The sequence below is a fragment of the Polistes canadensis genome, unplaced genomic scaffold, assembly GCF_001313835.1.
Source record: "Polistes canadensis isolate GaletaPanama2010 unplaced genomic scaffold, ASM131383v1 scaffold_158, whole genome shotgun sequence".
NCBI classification, from domain to species: domain Eukaryota; kingdom Metazoa; phylum Arthropoda; class Insecta; order Hymenoptera; family Vespidae; genus Polistes; species Polistes canadensis.
Window position 1 is genome coordinate 101,986 of NW_014569705.1, and position 20,746 is coordinate 122,731.

At 31.4% G+C, this 20,746-nt stretch overlaps 2 protein-coding genes across 3 annotated transcripts in view; one reads left to right on the plus strand and one right to left on the minus strand.

Annotated features, from left to right (window-relative positions):
* The window catches only part of LOC106788958 (kynurenine/alpha-aminoadipate aminotransferase, mitochondrial-like), a 103,411-nt gene that overhangs the window by 37,442 nt on the left and 45,223 nt on the right, over positions 1 to 20,746 (minus strand). The window lies entirely within an intron of this gene.
* The window catches only part of LOC106788961 (retinal homeobox protein Rx1-like), a 43,894-nt gene that overhangs the window by 7,246 nt on the left and 15,902 nt on the right, over positions 1 to 20,746 (plus strand). For both annotated transcript variants that reach the window (XR_001381951.1, XM_014752722.1), the window contains exon 2: positions 9,355 to 9,587. Coding sequence is in view for 1 of the 2 variants with exons in the window: in XM_014752722.1 (XP_014608208.1) it covers positions 9,355 to 9,587 (233 nt within the window). In the remaining variant the exon portion in view is untranslated. The remainder of the gene's footprint in view (positions 1 to 9,354; positions 9,588 to 20,746) is intronic.

Here is a 20,746-nt window from a genome sequence, read left to right on the forward strand (position 1 = left end):
TATCCAGCTATAGGCAAATGAGAAACACAGATATACATAAGTACATATATCCAGATGTTCACGGCAAGGTGGTATTCGTGTAATTTGTGCACCGATTAGCAATCAGTACGTCATTACCGCGATTAATATTGACGCCTGGATAATTCAAAATCGGTATACTAAATACATCTATAAAGCAGCGAGTAGGAGTATTGTTCTAATTTGTTTGAAAACGTTTTCATTAAGAGATAGATTAAATTATATTATAGATTAATTGATTGATAATTAAAACTTTCATTATTTACTTTTTCTTATTTTTAAGATACAATAATGAACACTATTTTTTTCTTTTTTTTTAATTTCGTCCTCGTATTTTTGTATAATCATCGATCAGAGTCACAAGTTTTATTACGGTCTGGTATAATTACAAACGAAGGTTAGTTAGCATGTTAAATATTTCTAATGTAGGTACTTGATCATCTTGAAAGAATTTCTCTTGAGCACGGTGAGCAACGAAATGTGAATTTTAACACGCCAAGTGTATACTCGTATCTATGTATATTATCCCTTTCGTATGGAAGCTAACGAAGCTCGTGCACCGATCCCACCTAAGATATCCCAATGAAGCGTGCACGCTAGGGAACAATTAAATTATTAACCGGTAACCATAACGAGGGGCAGAGAAAGAGAGAGAGAGAGAGAGGGAGATAGGGAGAAAGTTGTTTTATCCTTTATTACAAGCTAAGTTTGTAGGTATACCTAAAGTACTACGTGCAGTTATATTTCCACGAAACAAAAAAGGAAAAAGAAAAAAAGAACACTTCAAGTGAATCTAATCGAATAAAAAGATCATCAAAAATTATTTAGACGTTTGATATATAAAAGTTAGATCGGTGTGACAGCTAAAAATATGATCTTTCACAAGTTTTGTATTTTTTTTTTCTTTTTTTTCTTTTTTTTTTTTTATTTCTATCTCCATCTTTTTGCTTAATCATTTTTTCGTAGGTTCGTTCGTTCGAATCGTCGTATATTGAAAATCATCAAAATTATTTATATATTTAAGAAACAATAGTGTGGGATTAATCGGCTTGATGGCTAAAAATATGTTCTTTCGATTTTTGTTTTATTTTTTTTTTTTCCTTTTTTCTCTTTTTTTCATTATTTGTACGTTCGTCTCTCTTAGTCTTTATCTTTATCTATCATCTTTTCGTTCGTTTAAATGGTCATATTTCCGTTACGCTTAAGCACAAAATATCGGAAATTCAGTTGGTTCTCGTATTTCCAGGGATTTCAACGAAAACCTGATTCCCGATCAGCTTAATTCGACTCGAAGCGGTGCTTCTGAAATTTTCAAAACTTTTCAAAGACCGATTAAGAACGATCCTCGCGTGATACCATTAAACGAATTAGCCGAGTGTGATAAGCGAGTAATCATGTATCGAAAAATCTTCGAGAGAAAATATTAACAAATAATATTCCATCACAAATTACTAATGGGAATACAAAAGTTAAATAAAACAAAAATCAATGATAAGTCTATTAAATCTCATTTTCATTATCTAACTATAGGACAACGTATAGAACAAAAATTGTTTCTCCTCTTAATTAAACCACAAATGATAAACGATATTACTTAATTACAAGATATCGAAATCCTTTGAGAAAATATTACAAACGTCACATATACCGAATAACGCAAATTGGAATATATAAAATATTAAAAAAAACAAAAACAAACAAAACACAAAACAAAATATTCGAAAGAAGAAATATATCGATGATTTTCCTATCACAAATTTCATTTTCATTATCAAACGAGGTGACAATATAGAGAACAAAGTTGCCTCTCCTTCGAGTAAGTAAGTAAATAACTAAGTAAGTAAGTAAGTAAGTAAGTAAGTGAGTAAGTAAGTAAGTACGTTGACCCGTTTGTTAGAAAGAAACTTTATCCTCGAGGGCAAGAACTTGATGACAGCTTAAGAGCCTTTTCTCTAAGGCAAGAGTCAGAGAGAAGAGAGAACAAGAGAAAAGAGATAAGAGAGAGAGAGAGAGAGAGAGATAGAGAGAGAGAAATAGAAAGATAAAACTAGTTCTTAAGAGCACACGCTTCCTAGCACACGTTCGCCACCACACTTTGACAATTTAATAATTCGATACTGGGTACGCGAATAATCGACGAACCTGATACTTTCTTAAACTATGAACGATCAAGAATCATTTCATCTCTTTCTTTTATATATTCTATCCGTCTCTCTCTCTCTCTCTCTCTTTCTTTCTTTCTCTCTTACTTGCAATATTTTATCGAACAGAGCCAACGGTCGAGAAGACAGGCAAGGATTAGTGACTCGATATGGAACCTGTTCATTAATTTTATTAACAGACATGCTGGATTACTCGGCCGTACATGTTTCGAACGATGATCAAAGACTGTTCGATAGGGATAAGCGCCATGTTTTTTGTTTTTATATTCATAAGTGCTATAAAACCGCGACCGTTGTCGCGTCGCGAATAAAAAAAGAAAAAGATAAAAATACAAATAAAATAAAAATCAAAGAAAATTATTTTATTCGGTTTGTGTCTCGCGAATCGTTCGTAAAATTTTCACCAATGAAATTACAAAATGACAAAAATTGGATTCTATCGTTGCTTCCGCATAGAAAATACACATTTATCTGTGTTGGCTTTAACTCGAAATATCTCGGAAATATAAACGATTCGTGCTTGCCTTTTTATTTCTTTTATTGAACGTTAAATTGAGAGGGGGAATAAAAAAATCGACTCCGAACAAAAATACAAATATGAACAAATATTCTATTATTCTTTTTTTGTCAGATTATTCTTTGGAGAAATTAAAAAGAAAGGAAGAGGGGGAACGAAGGGAGGAGGGGGGAGGTTGAGAAAAAAAAGAAAAAAATGTACAAAATTTTGTGATCAAAATTCAAAATAATTTACATTGAATTATTCGAAATGAATACGAATGCATATCTATTAGTTATCATAATTACGATATATTATAATCTAAAAAAAAAGGGGAAAATACGCACAAAGTAATGGTGTCCTCCTTCTCCTCTCTTTGTCTATCTCTCTTTGGTTTCTCTTCTATTCTTTTTTGAGGAAGGAAGAGCCACGCTCTTGGGTTAGCGGTGAGGAGGATCGATATGGTGCGTCGGATTAAATCGCGCGAAAGGTGACAGCGGGGCTTTTACGAAGAAATTTCCGTCGAAACTTTGTGCCCTGGCGCAAAGTGGCCATTGCGTTTCGTTCCGGAGATAAAAACCGAAAGAGTCGGTTCCGAGCGTTGGAAGAAGACAAGAGAATGAGAGAGAGAATGAGAGAGAGAGAGAGAGAGGGTGAGAGTGAGAGAAAAAAAAGAGAGATAGATAGATCAAGAGAAAGAGAGAGACAAATATATATATACATTGGAAGAAGAAGAAGAAGAAGAAGAAGAGGGTGGAAGAAAAGAGAAGGAGAACACCAGTGACGGTCCACGAGAAGACAAATTCTGTAATCTTCTTTGGTCGGCGAGCTAAGCCCTCTGTGTGACGGCATACCATCTTCTTTCTCTTATTTCCTATACCCACCCCCTCTCTGGCTCTTCCCCTCCCCCGATTTTACTCCCTCTTTGTCTCGACCTGTCCTCCCACGCCGATCAAGGAAATTAGATTTCGAATCGACAGCCATGCTTAAGTATAAACGACCGAACGAGACCTTGCGTCTTCTTCTAGTATATCCTAAAAGAAACTTACTTTTTCATACTCTGTCTATCTATCTCTCTCTCTCTTTTTTTCTTTCTTTCCTTCTAATTTTCTTAATATTTTTCTATATCATCTTATTAATATTCAAAATTTTGTTCTACTTTCTTATACGTATCCGTCATTTTTATTTTGTTTCTCTATTTTAATTGTTTGTTGTATTAATTTATATATTTCATAATATATCTAATAAATTGAATATTAATACGATATTGTGTGGAAGTTAAAACGTACGTGTGGTTATTTTATATTATATATATATATTTTGTTTTTTATTTTAATATATAACTTATAAAAATTATTTAATATTTTAATAAAATATTTGTGTAGTATTATATGATGTAATATTATGTACACGCATAGGATGGTTAAAAAGCTCTTAGATGATTATCAAAATTAATTACTCTTCTCCAACAGGATTTAAACTCGTAGTTAGACTGGTAATATTATGAAAATGATTTGCAATTTTGCCTCGAAAAAAAATATTAGATTAAACTATCTACTTTATACACACACGCAGACACTTTAAATACACCCATTAGCTAATCAACGTTTTTTTTTTCTATCTCTCTCTTTTTCTCTCTCTCTTACAAGTCTTATTTAATCAGAAATAAATTAGTGTCACTTTTAATTGTTTTTCATCTTCGTGTAACATAGAATATCGATTTACATATTGTATATATTTATCAATGCGTTGAATACGAATCAAAATATTTCGAATTGAATACATCGGTGACCGAATTTCAATAGGAAAATGGTGGTAGTGTCAAACTATAATAGAATAGGTGACTTCTTTTAGCATAAAGAGTAATAAACCTTTCACAGTTAACGTCAGTCCATTATAATCGGATTAATACGAGAGAGCTCGCATTCGAGGAAGTTAATCCGTTTAGCATTAATTATCGCGCGTGACGTTTTGCTCGCAAATACGGCGAACGCCGACGGATTATAGGATATACCTACCTACTACCTTGGATCCTAGCAATATCTACTTGCTTGACAAGAAACCAAGAAAACGTTTAGTTACACTCTTTCCAATCTTTTCATCACCTTCAATATTCACTTGAAAAAAAGATTATTTCTTTGCCTTTTTTATCTTGTTTTTTTCTTTTTTGTACAAAAATTACACATCAATTTTAAATCTTCCTCTTAACGAGAAGCATCATCGTAAAATTGAAATAAAACTTGTTTTTCTTCCCCTAACTCGATGATCGTGATATATTTTAGTTAAAATGATTAAAAAGGTGGTTAATCGAATTAGTTGGATTCATCGTGTTTTTATTTCATATTTTAAGATATTTTCAATAATTTAATTAAGAGAAATAAAACAACAAAAATAATTTCCTTTATCAATTTGTTTTCAAAGATATTGATTTGGGAACGATTAGAAAGAATTAGTTAGATCTTTGAGTAAACTAATCGAAAGATTTACGGTAGGACAATGACTAAACTATATGTAGTAGGATCCTGAACGTTAACGTGACGGCAGGCTGTTTCTTAATCGGCACCTTAACTCGATTAAGCAGCTGAAGAAGAATCAAAAGGGCCCCCTAGGCGTTTTAAAATTTATCAGCGATCAGTGTTGGCCCATTAGAGTCACTAGGAGTCGGGCAGGAGAAAGCACAGGTCGAAACCACTTCGTCCATTATACTATATCTTTTCGTGTCAATCTCTTAAGTAGCTAAAACGTGATAGAACACTCTTTTCTTTCTCTTTCTCTCTCTCTCTCTTTCTCTCTCCTGTACTCACACATTTTAATTTTTAAACTCACACCTACTATCCGCGATTATTATCTTTTTTCTCCTAGTAATACAGACAATGACCGACACTTTTTTTTTTATCTGACATAATTTTAATTATTTCTTTTTTCTTTCAATTTATATATTTCAACGTATATATTGAATAATTTCAATATTTAATATCGAAAAATTAAATCTTTAATATCCGAAATTTCTCGATTAATATTCCTTATTGTATTTTCATTAAAAGATTCATTAACAATGAAAATATTATCCAAAACAAATGATATTTTAATATTACCTAAAACATTGTTCAATAATTTATTATTATCATAACTTCATCTTCTTTTTATTAGGATTACGTCCTGTTATAGCTTTTTATTGCTACTTCCGGGTACGTTTTATGTTTTTACCGTGTATTTTTAAAGTCTTATGTTGATTAACAAATCTTTAAGACAACTATTGTTTTTACTTAATTATCACAATAATTAAAATACAAATATTTTGTTTATTATAAAAAAAAAAAAACAAATAATTTATATGTTTGTGCATACAATACGATGTTTCCTTTTCTTTTTTTTTACCTGTCTTAAATCAGTTTCTTAATTGGCATTTATAAAGTGTGTAAATTAGGAGTAGCTCGAACTACTCGAGGTCAGGAGATCCGAAATCACGAAGTTTAATTCGCAATTCGTCTTGCGAGAAGACGATTTAGATGAGGAAGAGAAAAGCCGAGAGAGAGAGAGAGAGAGAGAGAATAAGAGAGAATGGGAACGTGTTAAACAGAAAGAGAGAGACAGAATCTAGCGGTGAACGCGTCGTCACGCCGACATTCTGCGCCTGCCTGGTAGAATTTAATCACGATGATGGTTACTCTGTCCCACCGAAACCAATTATTGCGCAGACGTATCCCAGCACGCTGTACACGCCCGTATATTTCGCTTTACCATGTATCTATATATATATATTGTATATATGTATTTATATTCCCCTGTAGAAACAACCCTCTATAGACTCAAAACTACAGAATTCTACTTTCACCACTTGACCTTCGATCTTTCATCAATTTTCAAAATTTCCAAATTGTTATATGCAAACATCAACGTGAGATTCATTAGTCGATTTAATAATTAAATAAAGAAAAAATGTGTAATATTATTTTTTTCAAGTCGTATGTTGATTAAACAAATATTTAAGACACTACGTAGCAAACAAGGAATATTTTAATAAGCTTTATTAATACATTTCTACTATAATCTTATATCAACAATCTTTCTTTACTTTATAATACTAAATAGAAACATATTAAAAAATCTAATTTATATATATATATATAATAAAAATCTAATGTTCATATAACGAATTTGATTTATTTTAAAAATATTAATTAAAATCATTTAAAATCCTTACATATATAAAATAATGAATAATATTATAGTATGATAAAATATGTTTATTTAATTATCTAGATAAATGAATTTCTAAGAGTAAAATCATATTCTATCCCATTAGTAAGAAACGGTAAAGATGTTAAAGGAAGGAGTAAGGGAATATAGAAGGGAAGTGGATCAAGAAAGGGGTGGTAAAGGGAGTAGTCTCGGTGGCGTTGAAACTCACGGGGGCCATTATTGATTGTTGTTGATAATTAGCCGGTATAGGCGCGTCAATCACGAAGCAAGGCAAGGTTATTAGCTCCACGGACACAAGCCAGGCCCGTGAGTAGTAGACGTTAGCAGAGAGGAGAGGAAGAGAATGGCAAGAGAAGAGAGGAGGAGAGCAGAGGGCGTAGGGCCGACGCTTAGGGCCGAGCCGCCATTGAGCCACCCGATTACCCCCCACAATTCGATCTAATGCGCTGCTCTTCGATGCGAGAGAAGGTTAATTATGCAGTTAATGAGAGCTTGAATATATATACCCCAGGGTGTGCATGACTGTCCACGGAAGATTATTATGTTACTGACAGCTTACAACTACTGACTTTTGCAATAAATTATTATTATTAATATTATTAGCTTCGTTATTTTTAGGAATATCTTTCTATATAATAAGGAAAAAAAGAAACATAATACATTAAATCGAAATTAAAGGGATAGTGGGAAACGAATTATTTGGAATTTTTATCAACCCTCGACGATTTGATATTAATCATTTTAATTTTAATAGAAAAATCATTTGTTTCCTTTTCGTGTGAATATATATTTGAATTCTTGTAATATTATATTTTTAATATATTTACTTTGATTTATATAAACTCTTACTAATTTTATGGCTTAATATTTTTATTGTAACATTTTTTATTTCCTGATTCAAAAAACGATAGTAAGAGTTTCAAAAAATAAGACGATATCAATCACATGAAGAAAGATAGAATCCAAACGTTCTTGGGGATAAGTGAACATAGGTAAAACATGGTACAAAATTCAGTCTTGCGTTAATATTCCTATTAAACATACGTTACATTAACAACACCACGTTCCAAAAAGAAATTCTTTTTAATTATTCTATTCTTTACTCACACACACACGTAAATTATTAATAATAACTTATTCTTAAACAATTTGATATAATTATAATATGATAAAGAACATATCATTCGAATGGATTTTAAACTCACAAATGAATTCTAACTTTTCGAAGATTATTCGAAATTTATTATTTACTTTGTACGGACATATAAAATGTTGCTTTTGTATATTAGAAACACGGGGAGAGTAATTTGCAAATAAAATGGTCGCGTGCGCGTTCGAAAGTAGTAAATCTTGCGGTTCTCTTTGCTCATTTAACGATTACACAGCGTAGTTCGCGAGTAAACGAGAGAGAGAGAGAGACAGAGAGAGAAAGAGAGAGAAAGAGAGAAAAAAAGAAAATAAAAGAAAGAGAGAGATAGAGGTTGTTAGTCGGTTGCTTTAGTAAAACGGTAGATAAGCAGCATTGACCCAACGTACAGCACGATATAAAATTTTACAAATGTTACCATCGTGCCACTTGATTTCTCACGTGGCACCCGGTATATGAACATACGTGCTATCGTACACTTTATACAGTGGTCTTCAACTCATGGTAAAAAACGATATTACCGTTTTTTACCTTTCCCAGTTTATTAATGTAAACTTTGATAATTCGCGCGCTTTAATTCGTGTGATTAGCGAAATTAACTAATAAATATATCTATAAATTACTTCTTTTTTTTTTTTTTTATTATCTTTAATCAATCATTATGATTTATTAGATCGGATAATATTTTTTATCGCGAGAACAAAATGCGCTGTCGAGTCAAATAGAAATTATTCGAAATCGTTGGATAAACCTGTTTTGATATATTCGATACTTATGTCTATGATAATTCTATTTTTTGTTAGCTATAATCGATCACGGTAAATCATTTATAAAATTAAGCATAGGTATCAAATAATGAAAAAATAATTTATTAACTTATAAAAATATTTATATAAAATTGTATAAAATTTCTATTCTCGAATAAATGCAAGATAAAATAAAAATTAACAAATTTCAGATCCATCCCCAATATTTATGTTTCCCTATTTAGAAACAAGTTAATAAAAGATATATTTCTAATGTTGTTTTTTTTATTACACCCTCGATGATCACGATAAAATAAAATGGTATATAATTTAACTTAAAAGTAACAAAGTATGAGAAATAAAAATACAAAGTTTATAGCTTAGAATTTAGTTGGAAATGTTGGATAAGTAACAGTCATAGTGATCGTAACTACCATTATCATGTTCGCATAATAGAGGTAATAGCTTGGTTGCCGTTGGATAAATCGATGACCATTACCAACCCCATTAGCTGTAACGAGCGTTTCCTCGAAGGTCCCTAGCATTTCTGACCGGCTCCCAACTTGGTGTTTGGGTTTCCAGGTGAGAACAGCTGCAACTCAACCGGCGGTGGTAGCGACGAAGAACTTGGTGCGGGTTGCGGGGACGATATTAACGGGAACGGAGGAAAGAAGAAGCATCGTCGTAACAGAACGACCTTCACCACTTACCAGCTGCACGAACTTGAGAGAGCATTTGAAAAATCACATTACCCTGACGTCTACTCCAGGGAAGAACTTGCCATGAAGGTCAACCTTCCCGAAGTTCGTGTCCAGGTAAGCATCTAATTTACTTTTTTCTATTTTATTCATCGTATTTAGCATTTGTTCTTTTTTCGTTTCTTTTTTTCATATCCTATCGAATTGCAAAGTGAAACAACAATCTTTCGTATCAATCGTATAATTTAATATCAAAATAATTGATAATTTAGATTTGGAAAAATTCGCGAAATATTTGATTAATTATTAAATTATTTTTATTAATCCTTCACATATAAAAGTAAATTTGCTTAAATCTATACTAAATGAATAACGAAGATTCATTTATTTTCTAACATATTATTAACTTAATAATGACAATTTTTCTAATACTTTGTATTATTACCTCAACGCAAATTAATCCTACGATATGATAGCGAATAATTAATATCACGTCAAAACGATAAAATATTATAATTATTCTCAAGGTAAGAGAGCGAGGATTAATTTTTAACTTAAAAACCAAAATAATATTATCGTAAACGCAAATTAATTTCGATAATTAATATTGCGTCAAAAAAAAGATTAAAAAGAAAATGTTAAAATTATAATACAGTAATAATACTTCCTAGAAAAATAATTAATCATCGATATCATAGAAAAGTTTCTAAACAAATCAGATTAAAAACAGTAACAAAATTAATTGGAATTATGTAAAACCAATTAAAAAAAAATCCAAATAATTATTATTATAAAACATTTTAGTGATAAAATGGTAAAATAGAGAAATAAAAGAAAGAAACAATAAGGAAAAGGAAAAGAGATAGAAATAGAAACGTACATATATACATATATATTGTAGGATCGATATTAACGATAGGATTTATCGTTCCACTTTGGAATTCGACGTGATAGGAACTAGTCGTGCCTGCTAGCCAACAACACAGCAGCGGGTTTAATGGCAGCGTTTCCGTGCAAACAATCGGAACGGCAATCGCCGCCCAACGGGCCGACGCTCACCGCCCGGCGTATTAAACTAAATTAAATTAATTATGTGCGTGACAGCGATAAAAGCACGCAGTCGCATGCGACGACGCATCGATTAGGTTTCTCTCTCTCCCAGGGGCACGCTTTCCCCATACTCCTGCCAAACTCTACTACTTATCTATAAGTATAGTAAACCTGCACACTTCTTCCTTTCTTTCTTTCTTTACTTTCTTTTTTTACTTTCCTTTCTTTCCTCCTATTCTCATCGACACCTGTTTTTTTATTATTATTCTTTTAAGATTGATTTATTCTTCTTTATGTGTTTTTTTTTTCTTTTCTTTCTAATCAATCGAATTTATTCTTCGAGTTAATTAATCGTTAATAATTCCATTATTCGTATATCGGAATATACGATGTTTTTTTTTTTAATTAATATATAATTAATAATATTTTAAATATATGAAAAATAATATACGGAGGGGGAAAAAAGTGTATGTTCGTAAAATTAGAAAATAACTTTTTCTTTTTTAAAAGGATTATTTTTATTATGATGTGAATTATATAAGTACTTGTTGGAAAATATATTAGAAATAATATTACCGACGACGGTGATTTTTTAATATTCACAATCACATTTTAATGTAGTAACGTTCACGATTTTTTTTTTTTCTTTCTTTTCGATTAATCGATCTTCGATTTTTTATTTTGACACTGAAATTATATACGACGTTCTATTAATATAAATAAGATGGGATATAAGAGAGAGTTTGTATAGAAATGAAAAATAATTGTAGAATAAAGTAATGACTATTCTAACATTTTTCTTCAAACCAAAATAATAATTGATATTTTTTTAAAAGAATAAATATTACATTTTAAATAATATTTCAATTAATTTGAATATAAACGAGCTATAACAAAAGAATAGATATATAAATATAAATTAATTTTGAAACATTGTTCGTAACAAAACGTATGAATTAATAAACGAAAGTATTAGCAAGGATATATGATGATTTTTAATATTAAAAGAAAAATTTAATGTAGTATATATATACGTAAATATAAATAATATAAGTATCGTAAATGGATATAAAAGAGGTGAATGATTTAAACGTTTTCATTCGTCCGATGTAATAAAATGAAATTTATTGTTTCGACCCAATCGATTACGAGTTCGTTCCGAAACTGTATGCGACCGTAACTTCGACGATTAACAAATCATCGCGATAAATGATGCAGTTTCGACGAAGTAATTGCTCGTGCTCCGATCTCGCCCACATACGACACACACAAATATATATACAAACATACACAGGCGTATGTTTTTTTATATAACGTTTAACAATGCGAAATATATTTTTACTTTGATATTCATCAGCATTGCCGGACATGGGTTACAATCGTTGCTACGTATCAACCTATTAGCAATTATTTCAATTAAAATCTTGATAACTGAAAATAGAAAGAGAGAGACAGACAATGCACACACAATATTATTCGATAATAAAAATGATATTATGTATTTTATATATATATATATATATATATATATATGTGTATGTACCAAATGGTAACGATAATAATAATAATAATAATAATAATCGTTTGAAATTCTTCATTCTTTCGAGGTTATCGTTTCCACTTGATATAATAGAAAATCTATAGAAAGATTATTAAACATTATTATCTTGCGAACGTACATTTCTTGTTCATAATAGTTGAATAGTTTAATAGACGATCCATTAGCGTGTTTGCATTTGACCAATAATAGATATACATTATTCCTTCTTTTGCTAGAATAATTTTTCAACGAATATACATGTGCACGATGCATGCGTGAATAATATTCTATCATAAAAGTGTACACGCGATTTTAATAGTTAGATCTATTACGAACCGACTTTTCGATTTCGATCTCGAACGTTTTCGTTTTCTTATTTTCCATTTCTCTTTTTTCTTTTTTTTTTTTTTTCCGTTTTAATATATCCAAATCGTCGTTTATCGCGAATAAAACTCTACGAGCTTGTATGAAATGAGAAAGAAAGTTGAAAAAGAAAAATAGAAAGAAAAAAAAAACAAGAATAAAAATAAAAACACGATAAAACACCATAAAAAGAAGCTTACTCGGTTGCGCGGAAAATGATGGCAGGCCGATCACGATCGAAGGGTAGGGATTATGTAGGTATCTCTCTCTCTCTCTCTCACTCTCTCTCTCTTTTGCAGAAAATATAGCGAATCACGCAAGCGTATTTTTTACCGCTTCGCGAATCGTGATCAAATGTTATGCGCTGGTCATATTATGTACGTTGAAACTGTTTATTAAAAATTTGCCCTTCTGCGTGTTCCGGACGATTAAAACATTCGAACGTTTTCAAACTAAAATCCTGGCCTTTTGATTGTAGTAAACAAAAAACAAAAACAAAAAAAAAATATCTACACGTGTACGCGTAAAATGATGAACAATAAAGTTAATAAACATACGATATTATTATAGATATTACTAATTATTATGTAATTTAATTTAACCCGTCGTGTATTGTTATTTCATGAATTATACAATTTTTACTTATTACTCTCATTCAATATACGAAATAACATTTTTAATAATGAATAAAAAATGGATAAAAATTTAAGAATACCGATGAATGATTATATTAAAAAACTATATAGATAATGATAATGTCTCGATACAGTACCAAATAATTCTGTGAGATTATCTCGTTACTCAAAGCAAGCCAATTTCCAAGCAAGCGTTTCGTATCTCGCGAGATCGGATAAAACAACGCGTTTTAATTAACTTCACCACCCCCTATCCTCACCTTCCCCACCCCACCCCCAACCCCCTCTCATCCCACTTCCTTCCGCCTCGCGGAATTGAGAAAAGAGAGTGGAAAGCTTAACGGGAGAACGTTTAAGAACGATTCTGCGTACTCTGTCTCATTCTCTTTTTCCCTCTAAAAAAAACAGTAGCATCAAACGAGAGGAAAGGTCGTTCTTTCTCTCTCTCTCTCTCTGCCTCCTCTTTCATTCTCTCACTCATTGGCTCGCTCATTCTTTTTGTTTCTCGGTTAAAAGGCAAAGGACGACGGAGGCGTCGTTCTCCGACTAGAGAGTCGCAATTAAAAATTTAAATTACGTTTAAAACCCACCGACTACCGGCCCGTTCTCTCTTTCCATTCAAACCACACACCATTTTTTTCCAATTCGAAAGACAGATGGAAAGGGAAAGAAGAATAAAAATGATAAAAAATACTACTACTACTCCCCCGGCCCCTCCCTCCCCCCTACCTCCCCTTCTTTCTCTCTATTTCTCCCTTTCGTTTTATTTATTTTCTTCATTCTTATAACTTTCTACTTTTTTCTCTTCTACATTTTTCATCATACCAAAGGAATCGTATCAAGAATAAGGAAAAAAAAAAAAGATGAGAAAGCTGAAGATGAAGGGGGGGTGGGCCGAGAGGGGTTGCCCCTAAGGTAAACCTAATCGCATAATCCTATTAGAGAAGAACAGACAACCCGATGGAATCTTCTTCTTATTTTTTTTTTCTTTTTTCTTTTTCTTTTTCTTTCTTTTATGAATAAGTCTCAAAACGAGAGAACGCACCTCGTTCGGCTTCGTTTTTAATTGATAGCGCACGCCAATCCTATCTGTCGGATTTATTAGGCCGACGAGATGGTTCGAGTCTACGCACGATATAAAAAAAGAGATAGAAAAAGAAAGATAGAAAGAGAGAGAGGTATTACGGGAATCAGAAAAAAGAGAGAGATAGATAAACGTATATATCGACGATGACAATAGGGTGGGGGAAGGGTGGGTGTGGGGGGGGTGGATTGGGAGAGACAGAGCTTTTATTGGCTGGAGCGTAGAATTTCCTGGCTGGATAAAACCGAGAAGAGATAGAAGAGAATGTGAAAGTAAAAGAGAGAGAGAGAGAGAGGAAGATAGAAAGATAGTTGGTACCACCAACGAGGGGTTCGCTCAGTTGGTGGTTGCTACTCTGATTGCTAGCCGGGAAAATACCGTTTCCGAGATTTTCATCCTACTCGCTTTTATTTACCCTTGTATCTACCTGATCATTTAACCAAACCTGTCTACGTATTAGAGAGAGAGAGAGAGATAAACAGATAGATTGTAGGTGTTAGTATTAAGACAAGAAGATTAACACTATTTGGTCAGTATAATTAATTAGCAAGTATTATCGGATATGTGTTTGGTAATTTGAATATTCGGTATTGATTTAATGATTAGTTAGAATTATGATTTAATCGTATTAGATCAATCATTCGATAATAAAAATATATATCGAGAGAGATATGTGTTAATATAATATTTAGTTTATTTAAGTTTGTGATCAAGCATCGAACGATATATTTTTTGTTCGATGAGTATAATTTTTAATTTAATATAATACGACAAATTTTAGATGATATTCTTATTTTAATGAAAAAAAAAAAAAAAACAACAAAAAGTAAAATAAGAAATAATTATACAATATCGTACAAATATTGTCCGAAATATCGATACGAATTACATATAAAATATATAACTACAAAATGTATGTCACACAATTGCTCGTGGATTTTTCTTTTCTCTCTCTCTTTCTCTCTTTCTCTCGCTCTCTTTGCTATTATATGTTATATTTAATATTCGATTATTAATACTTTGAAAAATAAAACTCTTTGTTAAAATTCTATGACACATTTGTAATTACCATCTTTAATAGAGATTTGAAACATATAATTACTATTTTTATTTACTTAAAGCCTAATTTTAATATATCTACCAAAACAAATTTAATTTTAAAAACTATCTCATTTTTATTTTTCAATGATACAAATGCGAACCAGAAAAAAAAAAAAACAAAAAAAAGATAAAAGAAATAATTGTTCTCCTTTTTTTTATTTCTTTTTTTTTTTTTTCAATATGAAATTGTCAGATAAACGTAAGAACGTGGTTTTCGAATTGAAATGAGGAACGAGCAACGTGATATTTATCTGTAAAATCTCAGGATTTGAGAGAGAAAAGGTTGTGGATTAGTCGTATATCATATATACCTACACATATATATATATATATATATATATATATATATATACAGATAAATGTATATGTGTATGTGTATATAACATTTCCGGGTTTGCAACCACAGAAGAGTGGAATCGACAACGGTGGAATCTAGGGAGGCAGGCGGAAAAAAGCGGGCAGATTGATTTTTCGCGGTAGGCCAACTAATTTGGAATCGAGGGAGACGGGTGAATGACCAATGTTCCGATGCCCAGAACGAACAGCCATCGGACGATTGCCAATTGGAAAAATACTCCAATTCGATTACAATTTTTTTCGATGGCCGCACACAACGGCGCGGAAGAATTTAAAACCGTTCTTCGAATCTCTTTCTCTCTCTCTCTCTCTCTCTCTCTCTCTGTTTCTATCTATTTCTCTTCTCATTTTATAAAAAACTATGTACATACAATACACATACATATACACAAATACGTATGAAGAGAGAGAGAGAGAGAGAGAGAGAGAGAGAGAGAGAGAGAAAGAAAGAGAGAGTATAAGTAAAGTGAAAAAGAGAGAGAAAGATCGATAAAACCGTTACGCGTTCAACAATTTGCTTCAGAAATATTTCGAAAGGGAGATTAAACGTTAATTCGCTTGGTGTTCCATTTTATTCCTCTCGATACATTTTTATATTCTTTTTCTAATAAAAAAAAAAGAAAAAAAAAGAAAAAAACAAAGCAACAACTCTACTTCGATTTCTTATACAACACGTAACACGATGTATGCTTGCTGCACATACATTTGTACGTATTTATCGAAATTTTAGTCGAGATTTGATTTCAATTTTCTTGTTTTTTTTTTTGTCCTTTTTTTCTCTCTTTTCATATATATTTCCTTTTTCTATGACAAATTGTCATTCGAAAAATAAAACATCAAGAATATATAACTTCGGCTATTACTTTTTCTCAATTACATTTTTATTTACGTTCGCATCCTATTGAGTATTAAAAAAAAAAAAAGAAAAAAGGAAAAGGTAAAAAAAAAAGAAATTGAAGTTACGTATAAAATAAAGTAAAGTGAAATAAAAATTAAATACATTGGAGTGAGATTGAAAAATGCACGTGAAGCGAATGAAATTACGTTCGTATGCATAAATGATTGCACATATATGTACGTGCATATAAGAATTCTAAACAATATTTTGTTTTCTATGACGCATATTGTTGTAAGGAAAATAATATCGAGAATGTTTTTTTAACACATTGGCTTTTAATCGGAGATTTAAAAAAAAGGGGGAAAAAAAATGTGGAAAACAAATATACAATCGTTTCACACTTCGTGAAACTTTTATTACGATTTAATGAAAAGTAATTTGACCCATTTACATAGTGTTATTTTGAATTTATTTCTAAGATGCATTTATACGATTATAATAATATATTGTATATTACGTATTTTCACGTAATTCAACACCAATTAAATTATTTGGACTATTATAATGTTCGTTCTCAATTAAAATATATATCTAAAAAGAAAAAAAAAAAAAGTAGAAAGGAAGATATAGTTGAAATAAAAGCGAAGTAATAGTCAGATCGAAGAATTCGTCGCACTATACGGAATAATAATAACGAGGAGCATACTTTTATAGGTCGCAGCGAGAATGTAAATCGCACGCAAGAACTAATTTCGCAGCCGTTATCGAATTATCGCCGGTTCGCGAGCTACATTTACATCGGTAGGTGCATTAAATGTTACGCGACAGTCATGGCGGGATAGTTAAGCGATGTACATACATTAATTACGTTACATTCGTTTAATCGTTCCAACCAGCAACCTGTACTTTCACGATACACGTATACATACACACGTATATATACAATATATATATAAATACATATATATATATATATANGTATATGTGTTCGTGCGTGCTGCTAACCGACGTTCTTATACTTAAATACACGCAAACATAAATGCATATATATATATATATATATATATATATATGCATTTATGTTTGCGTGTATTTAAGTATAAGAACGTCGGTTAGCAGCACGCACGAACACATATACACACACAAATGTAATACGTAAGCAGCTTAACTATGGAGATTGATCACGCGCGAGTTCATTAATTAGTCGACAATCGTAACGATTTTCCAAAGAAACTAACTAACTTCTAACGCTTAACCAAAATAATAATAATAATATATCGGCAATTAGATTACTAGTTAATCGTTTAAATTTCAACTTTTAGATATGTTATATTCGTTTTGTATAATAATCCTTGTATAATATCTTTATCTTTTGAAAGCGAAGTATTCAATGATCGTTTAGTGAGAACACTGTTACTAAAATCCCCTTATTATTTAATAACAATAATTCGAAAAAGGGGATAAAAGGGTAGAGTAAACAACAACGTTCCCCTTTTAGAAATGGATTTCAATCATAATAGTTTAATGAAATGTCAGGTGTTTGGCTTATTGCCATTGATACGATGATTAACACATTCATAGGTATTTCAATTTATGATGATACATTATTAATATAATATATAAATGTCTCTATGGGGAAAGAAAAATCTTTTAAAGTAACACCTAGAATAAAAACAAAAAAAAAAGTCATGTTAAATATCGACCTATCTTACTTAATATCAAAAGAAAAATCTTTTCTACCATGGTAGCGTGAGAACCATTTTAATTTTTCGCTCGAGAAAGCATGTTTCTTTAACTATTTAAACTCTTTCTCCTATTACTTGTACGAGTCACGAAACAGTTGAAATTGCGTGCACGTTTAATTAATTTTCAAGTTTTACGCGAAACACGACGCGAAGAAACGAGGTGGCGTTTAACTACTTGCGTATACGTCTATTGCGTGTATGTGTGTTTTTGTATGTGTGAAAAAAGGGGAATTTATGTGTATATGGAAAAGTGTTATAATTTCTGTGTTTCTTTTTCTTTTCTATTTGCTTTAAGCTGGAAAAATCGTTCTCGGTGAAATGAATAAAAAAAAAACATACAATTCTAGTTTGTCGTAATAAATAAATAAATTAAAGTAGACAAAAATATTTTGGATAAAAAACGAGTATGAAATTGTAATTAGTATTACATGTTTCTACAAAGTAGCAAAACAAAAACAGTCAATGACTATAATAGTAACGAGTGCTAGGCATTCAGTTCGTTGGAGCGTTTAATTCGACTTTATTAGGGGAGTTAAATCGTGATCGTTAACGTCGACACGGTGTCGGAACACGAATCGCAGGTGACCGGTAAGGGTGAAATTATCTATGGGGTGTCAAATCAAACGTAGCCATAACTACGATCAAGCATTTTTCGTTCGCGTATCAGTATATTTTTATTTGGTAATTTCTTCTAAATTTCTTTTATCCAATATTTTAAATAAATAATCAGTACTATACGAGAAATCAAAAGAAAAATTATTCTATTTTAAAATTGATATTTTATAAACAAGTATTAGTATTATCGCGTAACTTTGATCGTAATACTAAATAAAATTTATTTCAAATACTATCAATAGTTTTATTTATATTGGTCATTTATTTAAAAAAGAATATTATTAATCGAATGTGTTGAAAATTATTGAACAAACAAATGAAAATAAATTTTAACATCTTTGATTTATTTATAAAATTGTTATTTTTTAATCGTCGAGTGAAAAGAAAAAGGGGCAATTATTACGAACAAAATGTTTGTGTAATATTTAAATTTAGTAAAAAACAAAAAAGCATTCCCTTCGTTTGATCAAACGTCAACCCTCTTTCTTTCTCTTTCTCTTCCTCTTTCCATATTCACCCTTCGATAGTCGTGGTCAACGGAGCGAGGACCATAAGCTTGGCGTCGTAATATTAATACCCATAGGTGACACCATAAAGTCGTTTAATGCGACATTCAGTGAGAACTCTTGCAACAGGCTCCTTTTTTTCTTTTCTCTTACTCTCTCTCTCTCTCTCTCTTCTTATTTGTGGTTAACACACTATATAAATCAAAATAATAGTCTGAGAAATAGTACGATCATACTATCATCATTATGATACATCAATATTATTTAATATTACCTAATTTTATCCATCAATTGTGTTCACACCCTATCAATTTTCTTTTTAAAACAAATATACCATTTAATTGTTCAACTAAATAAAGAAAGAAAATTCTTTAAAACACAATTAAAAAAAAAACAAAAAAGACATCATACAAACATTATTGTTACACAATAACTATACAATAATTATTAATAATAATAACTAAATACGCGATACAGTACCAACATGCAACAATTAAACTACCATCAACTTTATTTTTATGACTGTATAGCATCACGTACTGAAAAAAATAGTTGTTAAAAAATAAGAAAAAAAAGATACAATACAATACAATATAAAATACCAATATTCACCTAAAACACTAACGTTGACTTTGATAAATGATTCCACCGTCGTAAATCGTAGTAGTCTCGTCATATTGTAAAACGAATGAACATATAAGTGAGAGAGAAAGAGAGAGTAGGGGGGTAAGAAAGAGGGAGGGTGAGCATTTTAGTCACTCTCGCGAATAAAAGTACGGGGGCTCGATATCCGTAAGGAAAAGAAGGTGCTTGAGAATACAAATGTTATTACAGGAGGAAGACCTGTGATCTTCTTCGTGCGAATGGTCTTTCACTTTATTCTCACCCCCTCTCTCTCTCTCTCTCTCTCTCTCTCTCTCACTCTTACTCTTTTCGTTTCACCAAGCCCTCCCTTTCTCTTTCTGTTACTCTGACTGTTTCTGTCTCGTTCCTCGCTTATTCTCTAACACCTCGAAAGATCGTTTTTCTTGTGGGTGCGATGTTTCCAAGCGGAAAATAAGATAATGGCATAGCTAGACGCGAGATGACGAGAGAAAATGGGGCGGCGAGAAATAGCAAAGATCGTGGGAGCTTGGACACCTGCAGAAAGAGAAAGAGAAAGAATACTACGAAGGGTGGTAAAGAAAGAAGAAGAAGAAGAAGAAGAAGAAGAGGAAGAGGATGAAAAAAAGAAAAGAATATCAAGCGTGTCTCGAGACACTATTCCGTACCAAGACCTCGCGAATAAGAAAAAGAAGAAGAAGAAGAACGGGGGTTCGGAAAAGATAACTAACCCGGAAGTTGATAGTCTTTCTCAATGGAGAAAAAAAAGAAAAAAAAGGGAAAGGATCCCTTCGCAATTTCTTTTACGACGATTCGATCTACCGTCATAATCGAGTCAT